Consider the following 14,882-nt stretch of genomic DNA (forward strand, 5'->3'; position numbering starts at 1 on the left):
AACAACAACAAAAACAACAAAAATCAACAACAAATTATAACAATCAAACAACAACAAAATAAAACAACAACAATTAAAACAATAGCAAAGCAAAACAACAAAAACCACAACAAAGTAAAACCAACAACAATTAAAACAATTAGTAAAGTAAAAAAGCAAAACCACAACAAAGTAAAAACAACAACAAAAACCACAAAATCAAAACAACAATAAAATACAATAACAATAAAAACCACAGCAAAGTAAAAACAACAAAATCAACAATATTAAAACAGCAACAAATTAAAACAAAACAACAAAATAAAACAACAAACTGACAAAAATAAAAACAATGATAACATTAAATCAACAACAAAGTAAAACAACAATAAAAAACCTAAATTAAAAAAACAGCAACAATAAAAACAACAAATGCAAAACAACAGCAAAGTAAAACAACAATAAAAATCACAATAAAATGAAAACAATACCAACAATTAAAGGAACGACAATAAAAACGATGACAGATCCAGCGTCACCAACTGGAGTTTTTGCTGACTCACAGTTCTCTGGAGTTTCTTAAAGGATTAAGGAAACATGACGAAATGCAGGAAGCCAAAACTACACACACACACACACACACACACACACACACACACAGGGGCAGATCTACTGGAATAGCATAGGGTGGCAACTGTTACCCCTACAAGATGCCTTGCCACCCCAGTTCTGAACGATCTAATTCAAAAATATGCGAAAGTCCAGAGAGAGCAAATAACGAGTGAAACTCCGATGTCCGAATGCTTGTGAATGCACCATGAAGCCGTAGTGGTTCTACACAATCTATAGGGTGTCAAACATGCGGCCGCGGCCAAAACGGGCCCTCCAAAGGGTCCAGTCCGACTCTCAAAGTGTAAAAATTACAGAGAAGATTTTAACTGCAAATTGTAAATTGACACTCCTGTTTTAGACAGAACCTACTCGGACGCCAGAAGTAATCATTCCTTGTCTTGAGTCCCCATTACCTGTGGTGTCCTGCAATCATTTACACATTTCAACTTACACATTACAGTTTCTACAAAGGCACAAAACATTCAGTCACAGGTAACTAGAACTGAACAATATACTATTTTACTTTATGATCAAAATGACAAAAGTCCAAAAAAGGCCAAAGAACAACAAAAACCAAAAAAATGCTACAAAAATGAGACATAAAATGACAAAAAAAGAGATAAATGCCACGAAACAAAACAAAAAAAGAGACTAAAAAATTAGACAAAAAAGTTACAAAGCAACAAAAAATGGACAAACAACCCAAGCAAGACAAAAAAACACAAAATGACAAAAATGCTTCACAAAACAACGAATAAAGGAAAACACAAAATTACAAAATTAAAACAAACACAAGCAAAACAAAAAGGAAACAAAACAACAAAAAATGAACAAAAGTCAGACCAAAAAAAAGACAAAATGTCACAAAAATGAGACACAAAAAGACAAAAGAACAATGAGCAATCTAGTATTTTTCTTTATGATAAAAATAACTTGTCATGGTCTAGAAATTAGTTTAAATTTTCAGTTTTACAAATTTACAATTTGCAGTTAAAATCTTCTCTGTAATTTTTACACTTTGGGAGTCACAGGAGTGCCACAATAAATAAATAAATACATAAATTAATTAATTAATTAGTAAATATAAAGAGAGATAAATAAATAAATATATAAGGAAATAAATTCATAAATATAAAGAGAAATAAATGTGTAAATATAAAGAGGAATAAATAAAAGAATAAATAAATAACGGTAAATTTTGTCTTTGCTTTTCCCTTTTCTTTCCCTTTTATTTTTCCATTTTGTCATTTCCTTTTGTCATTCCTGAGTCCACCAAGTAAAAGCAATTACTAAAGCCTTTGCTTTTTGCTTCCACTGAGGCCTTGCTGCTGTTCTTGATTCAATGACATTAACTGTTGGATGGCTCAGAACCTTCTTCAGTTAAACAAATCTAAATCTGAAGTATTACTTTTCAACCTTCCAAACCTACACAGCAGTCTCACCACCAATAACCTCGGTCCATTATCCACCAACAGAAAGTTCGTTGCCAGAAAACCACAAACAAAGACGTGTAAACAAAAGTAGTTTATTAATGTGACAGAAACAACAAACAGCAGCAGAGTCAGAGCTGTGACGCCACAGCAGGAAAACACAAAGCAGGAGAGGGGCATTGTGGGTTATAACTGATCTACTGACACGCGGCCACTTCCTGTCTGCACAGGAAGTCAGAGCAGAGGCTCATGGGAAGCTGTCATCGTCGTCTTCGGCCATTTCTTTGGCGAACTCCAGATCCTGCTGCTCGCGTTCACGACGCTCCTGAACACAAACAGAAAAATGAACCGCAGGAAGAAACAGACAGTTTTGTTGGTCTTATTTGCATTTATTAAGAAGAACTAATAAATTTTTTTTTCAGTGAAAAATGAGACAAACTGCTGAGTTCAGGAAGTTAAAAACCAAACATCAATGTCAAAAACGTTGTTGTTCTGATCCTTCTTCTTGTTTCAGTTCAGCAAAACAAGGCTCTGCTGCCACCATGTGGTCAGTCAACAACATCAGAATCACAACAGTTAAACTCTGCAGGACTTTCTCTGTGTGTGTGTGTGTGTGTGTGTGTGTGTGTGTGTGTGTGTGTGTTACCTCTGCTGACTCCAGGTCCTTGTTATAAGCTTTAGGAGGGAACCTCATGGCCTGTAGGAGGAGACAATTACTGGTTATTAGCAGCTGACAAACTTCAGGTCATGTGACCAGAAATGAATAAGTGATTGGAAGCTGCTGGACCAATACCTGCTGATCAGATCAGAACTAAACTAAAACTTGCTGGATGTTCATTTAACTTCATCAGTGTGGAACTTGGATGTTTACATCATCAAAAAGCAGTGATATTTTAAAAAAACTTATGATTTTTGAATTTCTAAAGTTTATCGTGTTTAAATATTGCCATTTTTTAAAGGTTATGTGACATTTTAAACTTTCATCTGTTTTAAAGAGCATCAGTAGAAGCAGCTGGATCCTCTTGTCTCTTGATATTTTTGAAAAACATTTGTTTAAAAAAACAGTCCTCATGAACGGGGGCTAGTCCCCGACGCAGCGGCCTGGGTTTGATTCCCGCTCACAGCCCTTTACTGCAGGTCTTCCTCCCACTCTTCTCCCTACTTCCTGTCTGCATCTCAACTGTACCTATCTAATAAAGCCAAAAGCTTAAAAAAAAAAAAAAAAAAAAAAGAAGTCCTGATGTATCTGAATGTTTTTAAGTGGGATATCTTTTAACTAAAACCTGATTTTCATTTTACGTCATCAAAGCCTTGGCATCTTGAAATTTGTCAGAAGTCGTGATATTTTTCAAATTAAAAACACTTCAAAATGCTGATATTTTTTAAAACCTTGTTCGTAAAGAAGTGTTGACGTTTTTGAAGAGATTTTTTTTGTTGACATTTTGAAAGTTACTTTTTTTTTTTTTTTTTTTAAACTCGTGATATTTTTGAGCTAAAACTTGATTTTTACCTTCTAATAGCTCAGTGGAGGTTAAACGCTGCTGCTACTGAACATTAATGGAGATGTAAAGAACCCGGACAGTTCTGACGGACGGTTCTGGTTCCTGCTGGACCTCTCGTGTGTTACCTTGACGGACATGTTGTGGATGTCGAGGCAGAAGGAGATTCTCTGGTGGAACGCCAGCTGAGGCTCTCTGGTCCCGTAGATGTCCATCGTCTCCTTTGATTGGACGAAGCCTTTCTCGTGGTTGATGCTGGCCTCAATGACGCCGTCACGGATCGCCTGCAGACACACAAAGGTCACATGACTCCGCCACCAACGTACGGCAGTCTGAGCTACACTTGGAGCGTTTCCTGGTTACCTTGGCAACGATGAACTCGGCGTCCTCAGGGCTGTCGAGCTGGAGCTTCTGAGCGATGTCAGCCAGAGAGATGCGAGAGTACGACAGGCTGATCATCCGCACACCTGGACACACAAAGCCAATGTGATTGGTCAGAAGCTCCGCCCACTCACACAACTCATGTGATGTCAGAGGTGACGAGGCGTGCGATTGGCTCACCGGTCTTGATGACGTTGTGTCTCAGGCGGATGATGAGCGTGTACGTCCCGTCGGTCTGGAACTTCTCCCCGAACTGCTCCAACACCTGGTTGAACTTGGCCAAGTTTCCTGTCCGGACCGCTGAGAACCCACAAAGCCGTTAGAACCCGCTCAGCACCACACGCAGGTCCACACAGGAAACGTTACCATATGGTCGTCTCAAGTGTTCAACACTTGTAGAAACTTTCTAAAAGTCATGACACGATTTAAAAGTCACGACAATTTTTAAAAATCGTGATGTTGAAAAGCAGTGACTTTATTCAACGTTAGGGCAAATATATAAAGTAGCTCTCCTGAAACGTCACCATCATAAGTCAGGACATTTCAGAAAAGTCTTAAAGGTTTTTAAAAGTTCTGACATTTTTAGACATTGGAGACACATTTGAAAATTCTTGAAAACTGAAAACATCAATTACTTCTGAAAATTGTAAAAAGTTTTTTAAAAGTGCTGTTTTTTTTCACGTACTATCATCTGGAAAGTTGAGACATTTTTAAAAGTTTTTGTTTTTAAAGTCACCATATTTATGATGAGTCACAACTTTTCTAAAATGCTCCAATAGTTCTGAACTTTGCTGAGACTTTCTGTAAAGTCCAGACTTGGTTTTAGAGTTCGGATCAGAACGAGTTCCAGGTTCAGTTTGGATGCAGTACTCAGAGTAGAAGTACTAACATGAACACATAGAAATACACACATACTGACCCTGTGTGAGCAGGAAGTACGGCATCAGAGACCTTTTGAGTGACGGCTGCCGGAACTGAAGTCTGTCAGGAATTTCTCCCAACAACAGCTCGACCACGATCAGCAGCTTATGGACCTGAAAACACACTAACTGTTAGAACCACAGCCGCTAAAAATACTCCACTGGAGTACTACTGCAATACCACTGCAATACCGCTGCAGTACTACTGGAGTACCAGTGGAGCATCACTGGAGTACTACTGGAGTATCACTGCAGTATCACTAGAATACTACTGGAGTATTACTGGAGGATCACTGCAGGACCACTAGAGTATCATTGCAGTACCGCTGCAGTACTACTAGAGTATCACTGCACTACCACTGGAGTGCCAGTGTTGTACCAGAGTACATTGGTGTGTGGAACCAGAGTACACTGGTGTAATACTAGAATATATCAATGTGTAGTATCAGAGTATATCTGTGTAGTACCAGAGTACATCAGTGTTTACTGACCGTCTGTTTGAAGCCCACTGCTGTGTGTTGAGGAGCTTTCCTCAAGGCGTTGGTCAGAGTCCTGCGAGCCTCAGAATACTCCAACTGGATCGCCTTGATCCGACCTGCAGGAGGTCACGTGACACACAGGTGAGTGGTGGGAGGAGTTCCGCCTGTCTGGGACAGGTGGGAGGAGCTCCGCCTCTGTGGGGCAGGTGGGAGGAGCTCCGCCTCTGTGGGGCAGGTGGGAGGAGCTCCGCCTGTGTGGGGCAGGTGGGAGGAGCTCCGCCTGTGTGGGGCAGGTGTGAGTCTCACCTGTGTAGTAGAGGTAGCGGGCCCACTCGTTGTTGTTGGCGAGCTCGGGGAACACGGACTTGGACACCAGCTTCTCGGCCTGGTCGTAGAGGTTGAAGTGCAGGTAGTTCCTGAGCAGCAGGTTGAGCAGCACGGCCTGACCGTCGGCGTCGTGGCGCAGCGTCGCCGTCCGCAGCCGAGTGTGGAGGAAGCTGAGTGGCAAACAGAAAGAGTTTCAGTGTTGTGTCACGATCTGTATGGAAAGTCCACAGGTTAGAATATAAGATACAAGAATATTAACAAATGAATCAATGCTGCATCGCTCCTTAAAACCTTCTGACATTTTTAGAATGTTGTGATATTTTTGAAAAGTCAGGGCAAGTTGGAAAACTTGTGAGAATTTCAGTCGTGACATTAATGGAAAATGAAATGAAAGAATGTAATGACTTCTGAGTGCTGATGTGTCTCTCAGGTGTGACCAGGTGAGCTTTTACCTGCGCATGGTGTCGAACTGGTTCAGGAACTCGTACACTCGGGCGTGATAATAGTAACATTTAGCCGCTACCAGGTCCAGAGCTCTGCGGTTCTTAGAACCGATCTTCTGCAGCAGGTCGTCCGACACTTTCTGAGCCTGAAACACAACAAACAACGTCAACAACAAACAACATGAACATGAACAATTAACAACAATAAAACATCAACAATAAATAACTTCAACAATAAACATCAATGATAAATGACAATAATGTCAAGAACATCAACTATAAACAACATAAAACAACAACAAGCATTAACAATAAACAAAAACAAATGTCAACAACATCAAAAACAAACATTGACAATAAACAAAGACAAATGTCAACAACAAACAGCATAAACAATAAACAATGTCAACAACAAACAACATAAACAATAAACAATGTCAACTATAAGCAAAGCCAACAACGTCAACAACAAACAAAATCAATAATAAATTTTAAAAAAAAAACTAATGTCAACAACAACTAACAACGTTAACGACAAACAACATAAACAAGGTCAATAGACAGGTAGACCAACAGGTGAGCTCCCACCTCGGTGTATCTCTTCTGATTGGTCAGGTGAACCACCAGCAGCAGCTGGAGATAAGCTTCCACCTCCGGCAGCAGAGGAGTCGCCGCTGCTTTCCCCGTCCTCGGACGAAACTGGACATCTCCGTCCGCCATCTCCATTGGCTGAGACAGATAAAAGGACTGATCAATACCCATCAATACCATGATCTGATCAGAAATCGATATTTAAATTGATTACTGATACAACTGATCCGAGTTTTAAAGCTTCTGTATCGATCTCACATCTTCTATTGATCAACTTACTGCCTGATTATTGGCTCAAAAATGTTCATCTTCATCGTGTTTTCTTATTGATGCAGCAGTTTTGAGTTCTTTTGTTCTGACATAAAGTGAATAGATAGATGTTGATTATCTTGAAAGTTTCTCACCTTCTTCAGAAGCATCTCACTGACAGCATGTGACTTGTCAGCTGGCAGATTTGTTCAAAAACCAAAACAAACACAAGATACACACGATAACAATAAAACCATAGTTACATTACTGTATATCCGGGTATAACTGAACCCATCCAACGCACCATGAAAAAACACAACATAGGTACCGCAATAAAACCACACAGAAAACTACGACAACCACTAGTACACCCAAAAGACAATATCGAGCAGGAAGAAAAGTGCAACGTCATATACCAAATAGCTTGCAACTCTTGCAATAACACATACATCAGGGAGACAGGGAGAACATTTTACACAAGGAAAAAGAACATCAGAAGGAATGCGAACAGGAAACAGCAACACGACTCACAAGAACTCAAAGAAAAAGCACAACAAGAAAATCTCAAATCTGCAATATCAGACCACTGCAAAAGAAACCATCATGTTATGGACTAGGACGGGTCAAGAATCATCCGAACGGAAGAAAACAAACTGAAACGCTGGATTAAGGAGGTGATGGAGCTCAGGAGGCGGGTGGAGAGGGCAATGAACAGGGACGAGGGGCCTTCATGCTCTCCCACACCTGGGACACTCTATTCCAGATAAAACAGGACAGCAGGGTTGCGGCATGCCTGGTGGGGCGATTGTATCTGTTGGGCTCACCACGACATGCCATTACGGCGTGAGTGTGGTTGGCCCAGCAAATCTGGTGGCTCTACTGGGCATGTCGCACATGTCGGCTGTCAAAATCTGTCAGCTGACATGTCACACGCTGTCAGTGAGACGCTTCTGAAGAAGGCGAGAGCTCTCGCCAAAATTGTCAAGGTAATCAACATCTACCTACTCACTTTATGCCTGAAAAAAAGAACTCAAAACTACTGTCTGATTGTTGGCAGATAAACTGATTCTTTCCCAGATAAAATCTGAACAGACTTCAGGTCTGATCGGTTACAGTGAATTAGTGCTAAATATCTGCTGGGATGAAATGATCGATACATATGACCTCACCTCCTCCAGGAAGCCCAGCAGGAAGTCTCTGGTGGTGGCGTTGTTGGTGAAGAAGCCGCAGATGGCTTTGTGCAGGACATTGGCGTTGAGGCGGCGGCTGGTGGACGGTAGCGCCCTGAGAGCTCTTAGGACGAAGCGAGGCTCCTTCCCAGAAACAGCCTTCTCAATCTGCTTCACGTGTTCCTTAATGTCTGCACAGGAACACATCATCACTGCTCAGGTACGATCACACCTGCAGCAACAACACTGATGTTTCTAGCGTTGTGTATGTGAGCACAAACTGGTCCAGAAAAGCTAGATCTGGTTCTGGTTCAAATTGTGGCTCACATTCTAGATCTAGTTCTGGTTCTAGATGTGGTTCTGGTTCGAGTTGTGGCTCAAGTTCTGGTTCGAGTTGTGACTCAATTTCTAGTTCTGGTTCAAGTTCTATTTGGGGTTCTAGTTCTGGTTTCAGTTGTGGCTCACATTCTAGATCTAGTTCTGGTTCTAGGTCTAGTTGTGGCTCACGTTCTAGATCTAGTTCTACTTGTGGTTCTAGTTCTACTTGTGGTTCTAGTTCTGGTTCGAGTTGTGGTCCTAGTTCTAGATCTAGTTCTGGTTCTAGGTCTAGTTGTGGCTCAAGTTGTAGATCTAGTTATGGTTCTAGGTCCCGAGGAGATTCTAGGAATTGTTGATAAAATTGTAGAGAAACTCTATTGGTCCCTGAGGATGTTCCAGGTGTCACTGTAGAGATTCCAGTCTTCGAGGCTCACGTCTAGATCTGGTTCTGGTTCTAGATTTAGTTGTGGTTCAAATTCTAGATCAAATTCTGGTTCAAGATCTGGTTCCACTTCTACTTGTGGTTCTGGTTCTAGTTGTGGCTAACATTCTAGATCTAGTTCTGGTTCTAGATCTAGCTGTGGTTCTAGTTCTACTTGCAGTTCTAGTTCTGGATCGAGTTGTTTGATTATAGTTCTAGATCTAATTCTAGCTCTAGTTGTGGCTCAAATTCTAGATCAAGTTCTGGTTCCAATTCTACTTGTGGTTCTAGTTCTGGTTCGAGTTGTGGCTCTAGTTCTAGATCTAGCTCTGGTTCCAGTCTGTTCGGTATCTCAGCGGGTTTACAACAACAGCTAGCGTTAGCCTGTCATGCTAAAAAGCTAACGCCGATGACTGTACGTTATTTTCGGTCACCGACAGCGGACCGGTTCCGGTACCGGAGCCTCCAGGGGGTTAAACTAACGTTATTTAGAGTGTTTTTACCGTCCAGCGTCAGGCTGTCCAGCTCCTTCGGCTGCTTGGCCGCAGAAGCCGCCGCCTCCTCCTCCGGCATCTCCACGTCCTGCGGCTCGGGCCCCGCTTCCTTCGGCTCCTTCGGCTTCTCCTGCTTGGAGTCCCGGCCCTTGTCCCGTCGCTTGGCCGCTGTCTCCTTCATGCTGAGCGGGGACGAAGCGTGTCAGTGAGCGGTAGAAGAAGCCTCGGTGGCTGGACAGGACAGTCAGTGTTTTTACGGTTGGAGTCTCTCCGCTAAACTGCGCTAAACCCGCAATGACTGGCAACTATTGGGGCGCAGGGGATTGTGGGAAACACACGGCAGGCAGGAGCAGCTGATGGCAGAAACAGCAGGGGAGACTCACATAGTCGAAGGCAGAGAGATCGATCTCTAAGTGAAAAACTACCATGGAAAATAGAACAAAAGCTACAGAAAATTCTGTTTTAAAAAAATAAACTATTTGATGTAAACACCTCGCAGGTCTGAGTATGAATCCATTTAAAATATTTATATATTTATAGAATCTGTATACATATGAGGAGAAGATGTAAAACAGCTCATCGAGAGAATGTCAAGAGTGTGCAAAGCAGTAATCAAAGCAAAGGGTGGCTATTTTGAAGAATCTAAAACTTGTTTTGACTTATATCACATTTTCTTGTTTACTACATAATTCCATATCTGTTTATTCATAGTTCTGATGCCTTCAGTGAGAATCTACAATGTAAGTAGTCATGAAAATAAAGAAAACCATGAGAAGTTGTGTCCAAATTTTTGACTGGTAGTGTACATGTTTAAGATCATTTTATTTAATAAAATACTCCTTTGTCCTTCAACTTCTGCATCTGAAGATGGATTCTGTTAAATATCTGCCTCTACATTTTACATTTTTTTCTAACAGCTCAAAATGTTTAGTTTATTATCATATAAAACTCAGAGAGAAGCTGCAACTATTTTTAAATAATTCATCAGTTATTAAAATGAATGAAAATTGATTTTCTGCTGAACTTTGACTCGTCATTTGAGGAGATGTAGACAAACAAACTGAATCCTGCTGATGAACTTTTATTTCACACATGAAGCAAAGGTTTAGTTTACTCTCTCACAGGATCAATAATCAGACAGAAACACTGAACGACTGAGCAGATCTAATGTGTCACGAAACCTGGAGAAGCTCTGGGTTCCTGTAAAGGTTCCAACAGTCCTTAAACACACTGGTGATGTTATTAAGGAATTTCAAGGAGTCCTTGTCTGAGGGAGTTCTTGGTGTTGTTTAAAAAAAACCTTGACATGGTTCTGTGGAGAATTCAGAGACATTCAGGGAATTTTCAGGGTATTGAGAAGGTTCCAGATGTCCTTCAAATGATGTTGTGGGTTTGGACACTTTTGAGAAGGAAATTAAATTCTTTGAGGTGTATCTGAAAATCCTCATGCAGGTTTTCAAAGATACAAAGTTACTCGAGCATGATCTAAAGGCTACAAAGGAGATTCCAGATGTCACTGAGGAGCTCTATTAGGTTCTTCAGGAGGTTTTAAACATCCACCATGTGGTTCTTTGGGACACCAGAAAGTTTTAGAGTTCCTTGAAGTAATTTAAGGACCTTGGAGTGAAGTGAGAACGTTACAGGGTCTTTCTTCAAGCTCTAGGTTACCTCTGGTTCCTGGTTCTAACAGTCTTTGAGAAATTCTCACAGGCCATTGAAGAGTTCTTCTTGTGGTTCTGTAAGTCAAATTGGATCCAAATCTTCTTGAGACATTCTTAAAATATCATTGAAGAGGTTCCAAGAATCCCAGAGGAACATTTGAGAAGGTTAAGTTCCGTGAGGAGGTTCTAGATGTTGCAAAGAACCTGTAATAGGTGTTCAGAAGGTTTCAGAAGTTGTCGAGGCCCTGAAGAGGATTCATGGCTCTTTGGATTTAATGGTTCCTAAACGTTACAGATTTATTTTAGAAAGCTGTAAGGTCATATAAGTAGTTTTCAGGTCTATAAGCTGTTTGAGTTCTTCATGTGGTTCTATAAGAGTTGATTTGGTCTGAGATTTCCTTGACCGATACCTAAGGGTCATGGAGGAGGTTCCAGGAGTCCCACCGGAACATGACAAAGGTCAAATGATAAAGGTCCATCATTTGGTTCTATGAACCCTGAATGGGATTCACAGTGTCTTGAGTCATATTAAGAGGTTTGAGAAGATTGTAGAAGAACTTTGAGCCTTGAAGTGGACCTGATCGTTCTTTAGTAGGTTGTAGATTTGTTTCAGAAAGATCTGGTGTTCCCGAGGAGATTCTAGGAATTGTTGATAAAGTTGTAGAGAAGCTCTGTTGGTCCCTGAGGATGTTCCATGTGTCACTGTAGAGATTCCAGTTTTCGAGGTTCTCCAGTCAGTCCCTGGTGAGTCTTCTATGTGGTTCTATGAGCTTTGGTTAGGATAAAAAAACTCCTTGTGGAATTTCTAAAGGCTCTTAAGAACATTCTAGGAGTTCTTTGGAACATAAAGTGGATTTGGTCATTCGTTAGGTTGCAGGCTTCTAAAGGTACTGAATGGAGTTCCAGGGGTCTCTGGTGAAGATCTAGAGAAACTCTATTGTTTTTGGAAAGATTCCAGAAATCCTTGGGGAGTTCCTTATGCATTTCAATCGCAGGGAGGACGAAGGATCTCCAGAAACTTGAGGTACTCCAGATGTTCGCGAGCGACAGCCTCGTTCTCCCGGATGTAGTAGACCAGGTAGGAGATGAGCATGAAGAACCAGAGGAACATGGTGACCAGCGTCAGAAAGTCATGGGTTCTCCTCACACAGCGACACAGATCCCAGTCTTCCATCAGCAGCAGCATCGGCAGACCAACAGCTCCTGCAACAGACACACACACACACATACACACACACACACACACACACAAACACACACACACACACACACACACACACACACACACACACACACACACACACACAGATAAGGGGTGACAACATGGACCACAAACATGTGACATCACAGTATGTAAGGTCATGTGACGTGCTGGCAGGAAGCATACCGAGGTTCGGGAGGTCGGAGGTCTGACAGATGACTTCAGCCAGAGAGGCAGAGTCCAGATCCAACCGAGGCATCGACAGCTGGACAGAACAGAAAGCTGTTAACACTGACTGTGAACACATCTCTGCACCTGGACAGGTGGAGCTCACCTGCATTCTGCAGTCACAGTGCCACGGGTTCTGTGTGAGATTCGTGATAACTTGCAGGCCGTCAAACACCGCCGGGTCCAACGTTGACAGCTGATTGGACGACAGGTCCAGGAAGCGAAGAGAGGACGCCAAACCATTGAAACAACCGACTTCCAAGAAGGAGAGCTGAGAGGAGACGGAACACAGTGAGAAAATGAACCAGCATCACCTTCCAGGTGTGGACAGGTGTCTGTACCTGGTTGTGTGACAGGTGTGTGTACCTGGTTGTGTGACAGGTGTGTGTATTTAGTTGTATGACAGGTGTGTGTACCTGGTTGTGTGACAGGTGTGTGTACCTGGTTGTGTGTCAGGTGTGTGTACCTGGTTGTGTGACAGGTGTGTGTATTTAGTTGTATGACAGGTGTGTGTACCTGGTTGTGTGACAGGTGTGTGTACCTGGTTGTGTGTCAGGTGTGTGTACCTGGTTGTGTGACAGGTCGAGTTCATTGAGCAGGAAGAGGTCAGAGAACGAATCAGCCGGGAGAGAACTGATCAAGTTCTTGTTGAGAAACAGACGAGTGGTGCGATTGGTCAGGCCGACAGGTACCTGAGGACACAAGCACACCTAAGCAGGTGCAACTTTGCCAACTGTTTGAAAGCTGACCAGGTAAACTCACCTCAGTCAGTCTGAGTCCACTGCAGTGCACCATAAGAGCTCCGTCTGCCAGCTCAGACCAGTGACAGGCGTTGATGGTGGACACCTTGTTGCTGCGGCGCCATAGGGCCACGGACCGCGGTGATAATGTCATCACCAGGCCAGGTAACGGAAGGATCAGAAGGAGGAGGAGGAGCCTCCACTGTGATGAAACATCCACCACAGAAGAAGAAGAAGGTGGACTCTCAGAGTGGGACATGATGTTCAGCTGCTGGCAGCCATTTTCAAACCAATCATTAGGGAGGCGGAGCCTGTCTGCAGGAAAACAGGTGAAAGGAGGAATCAGACCCGGTGATCAATATTCTGTTAACCATAAAATCAGACAATTCACAGCAGAATGAATCTGCAGTTATAATCGATAGTAGAAATAATGGTTTAATAATTCTGGAACAAAAACTGTCAAACCTTAAACAAATGTAATAAAAGTTTCAGATCAGTTTGTTATCAAACCTCACTGAGACAAATCAGGACCTGAACTGAGATTATTGACCTCTGATGGAACCAATCAGATTTATTGATGGTTACATTTCCTGAGAACAGAACACTAAATCAACACAAGTTGTGTCTATAATGAAGTTTTTTTTATGCATAACTGTTAATAAAGTGATGCTGGTCACAAGAGGATGAACCATCAATTTCATTATCAATTACTGTCATTAGAACTAAATATTAGAACTAAATGTGATTAAATGAACCTAAAGCAGCAGCGGAGAACAGAAGAAGAGAGATTATAGGAGGAGGATAAGACGAGGAAACAAAGGGATAACAAGAAGAAGAAGAATCACATTAATCCTCCTGCAGGGATTAAAAACAGATGAAAGACTAGAAAGTTTAAATCTGCTCACAGCTGCACAACATGAAGACAAACTGTGTACATAAAAAACGCAGTACAATTCTGACTTCAGTTCATCTTCATTCGTTCATCATTCATCTTCGTGTTCGTTGGAGTCACACAACTTTAAATAGTCACACTTTGTTTTTATTCATTTGTTTGTCTTTAAATCCTTTGGTCAGTTGTTAACTTCAAATAGTGACTGTTTACAGCCTAAAAACACAACAAAAACAACAAACAGACCAGAAAGCGCAACACATCAACAACAAACAAAAACAATCACAACAGACACAAACAAACAAAAAAACAAAGGAAGAGACGATTCAGACTCACATGTTGTTGGTCCTTTATAGGGAAGCAGCAGCAGTCTGACAGAGAAAGGAGGAACAGATGAGTGTGACGCACTGCCCCATGAATAAATAAATAAACAAATAAATAAATAAATAACAGAGGAGTTGCAGTGTTTTGTCTGCAGGATTTCAGTGCTTTAGTTGGATTAAGAACAAATGAAATTTTAAATTACATTTATTTAAAAAAAAGATCTGATCAATTGTGATGTGAGAAATAATGTTTGATCTTCTCAGGTCATGTGATCAGAGCAGCGCCCCCCAGTGGAAATGGCGCCACATGACAACACAGAGGATAAAACCATTCAGTGTTTGTGTTAAAATCTTCAAAACAAATCAAAATAAATCTTACAAATAATCCCAAATGAAAATTAACAGAATATAAAAAATGTAAATGTAAAAAATAACAAACACAATAAATGACTAATAAAATATGTTACATTTTACAATAAAATACTCCAATATTTCAATCTTACTATCAAAAAATACTAAACACATTAA

General features: G+C 41.3%; 2 protein-coding genes across 2 annotated transcripts; both read right to left on the reverse strand.

Moving 5' to 3' along the window:
• Positions 1-2,100: 2,100 nt before the first annotated feature.
• Positions 2,101-9,633, reverse strand: psmd3 (proteasome 26S subunit, non-ATPase 3). Its single transcript, XM_023261933.3, has 12 exons — positions 9,322-9,633; positions 8,080-8,270; positions 6,659-6,799; positions 6,080-6,216; positions 5,607-5,797; positions 5,313-5,416; positions 4,821-4,935; positions 4,082-4,201; positions 3,884-3,987; positions 3,649-3,804; positions 2,668-2,718; positions 2,101-2,346 (listed from the first exon to the last, which is right to left on the reverse strand). The coding sequence occupies exons 1-12, from the start codon at positions 9,491-9,493 to the stop codon at positions 2,269-2,271; spliced, it is 1,560 nt and encodes a 519-aa protein (XP_023117701.1). The 5' UTR covers positions 9,494-9,633; the 3' UTR covers positions 2,101-2,268.
• Positions 9,634-10,377: 744 nt separating this feature from the next.
• Positions 10,378-14,615, reverse strand: LOC111563043 (leucine-rich repeat-containing protein 3B-like). Its single transcript, XM_055005383.1, has 6 exons — positions 14,368-14,615; positions 13,165-13,457; positions 12,969-13,094; positions 12,509-12,673; positions 12,361-12,439; positions 10,378-12,176 (listed from the first exon to the last, which is right to left on the reverse strand). Exons 2-6 carry the CDS (start codon positions 13,399-13,401, stop codon positions 11,959-11,961), a joined length of 825 nt encoding a protein of 274 aa, XP_054861358.1. The 5' UTR covers positions 13,402-13,457; positions 14,368-14,615; the 3' UTR covers positions 10,378-11,958.
• Between the last annotated feature and the right edge of the window lie 267 nt (positions 14,616-14,882).

This window comes from Amphiprion ocellaris, chromosome 19 (assembly GCF_022539595.1).
Source record: "Amphiprion ocellaris isolate individual 3 ecotype Okinawa chromosome 19, ASM2253959v1, whole genome shotgun sequence".
Taxonomy (NCBI): Eukaryota; Metazoa; Chordata; class Actinopteri; family Pomacentridae; genus Amphiprion; species Amphiprion ocellaris.

Excerpts from the sequence above, each read along its gene's own strand:
- psmd3 (XM_023261933.3), bottom strand. The coding sequence starts at position 9,493 with ATGAAGGAGACAGCGGCCAAGCGACGGGACAAGGGCCGGGACTCCAAG. Across the intron at positions 4,936-5,312 it reads CAGTGGGCTTCAAACAGACG|GTCCATAAGCTGCTGATCGT; the intron begins GTCAGTAAACAC and ends GTGTGTTTTCAG. Across the intron at positions 4,202-4,820 it reads GTACTTCCTGCTCACACAGG|CGGTCCGGACAGGAAACTTG; the intron begins GTCAGTATGTGT and ends GTGGGTTCTCAG.
- LOC111563043 (XM_055005383.1), bottom strand. The coding sequence starts at position 13,401 with ATGTCCCACTCTGAGAGTCCACCTTCTTCTTCTTCTGTGGTGGATGTT. Across the intron at positions 13,095-13,164 it reads GTGGACTCAGACTGACTGAG|GTACCTGTCGGCCTGACCAA; the intron begins GTGAGTTTACCT and ends TTGTGTCCTCAG. Across the intron at positions 12,177-12,360 it reads CTCCGACCTCCCGAACCTCG|GAGCTGTTGGTCTGCCGATG; the intron begins GTATGCTTCCTG and ends TGTCTGTTGCAG.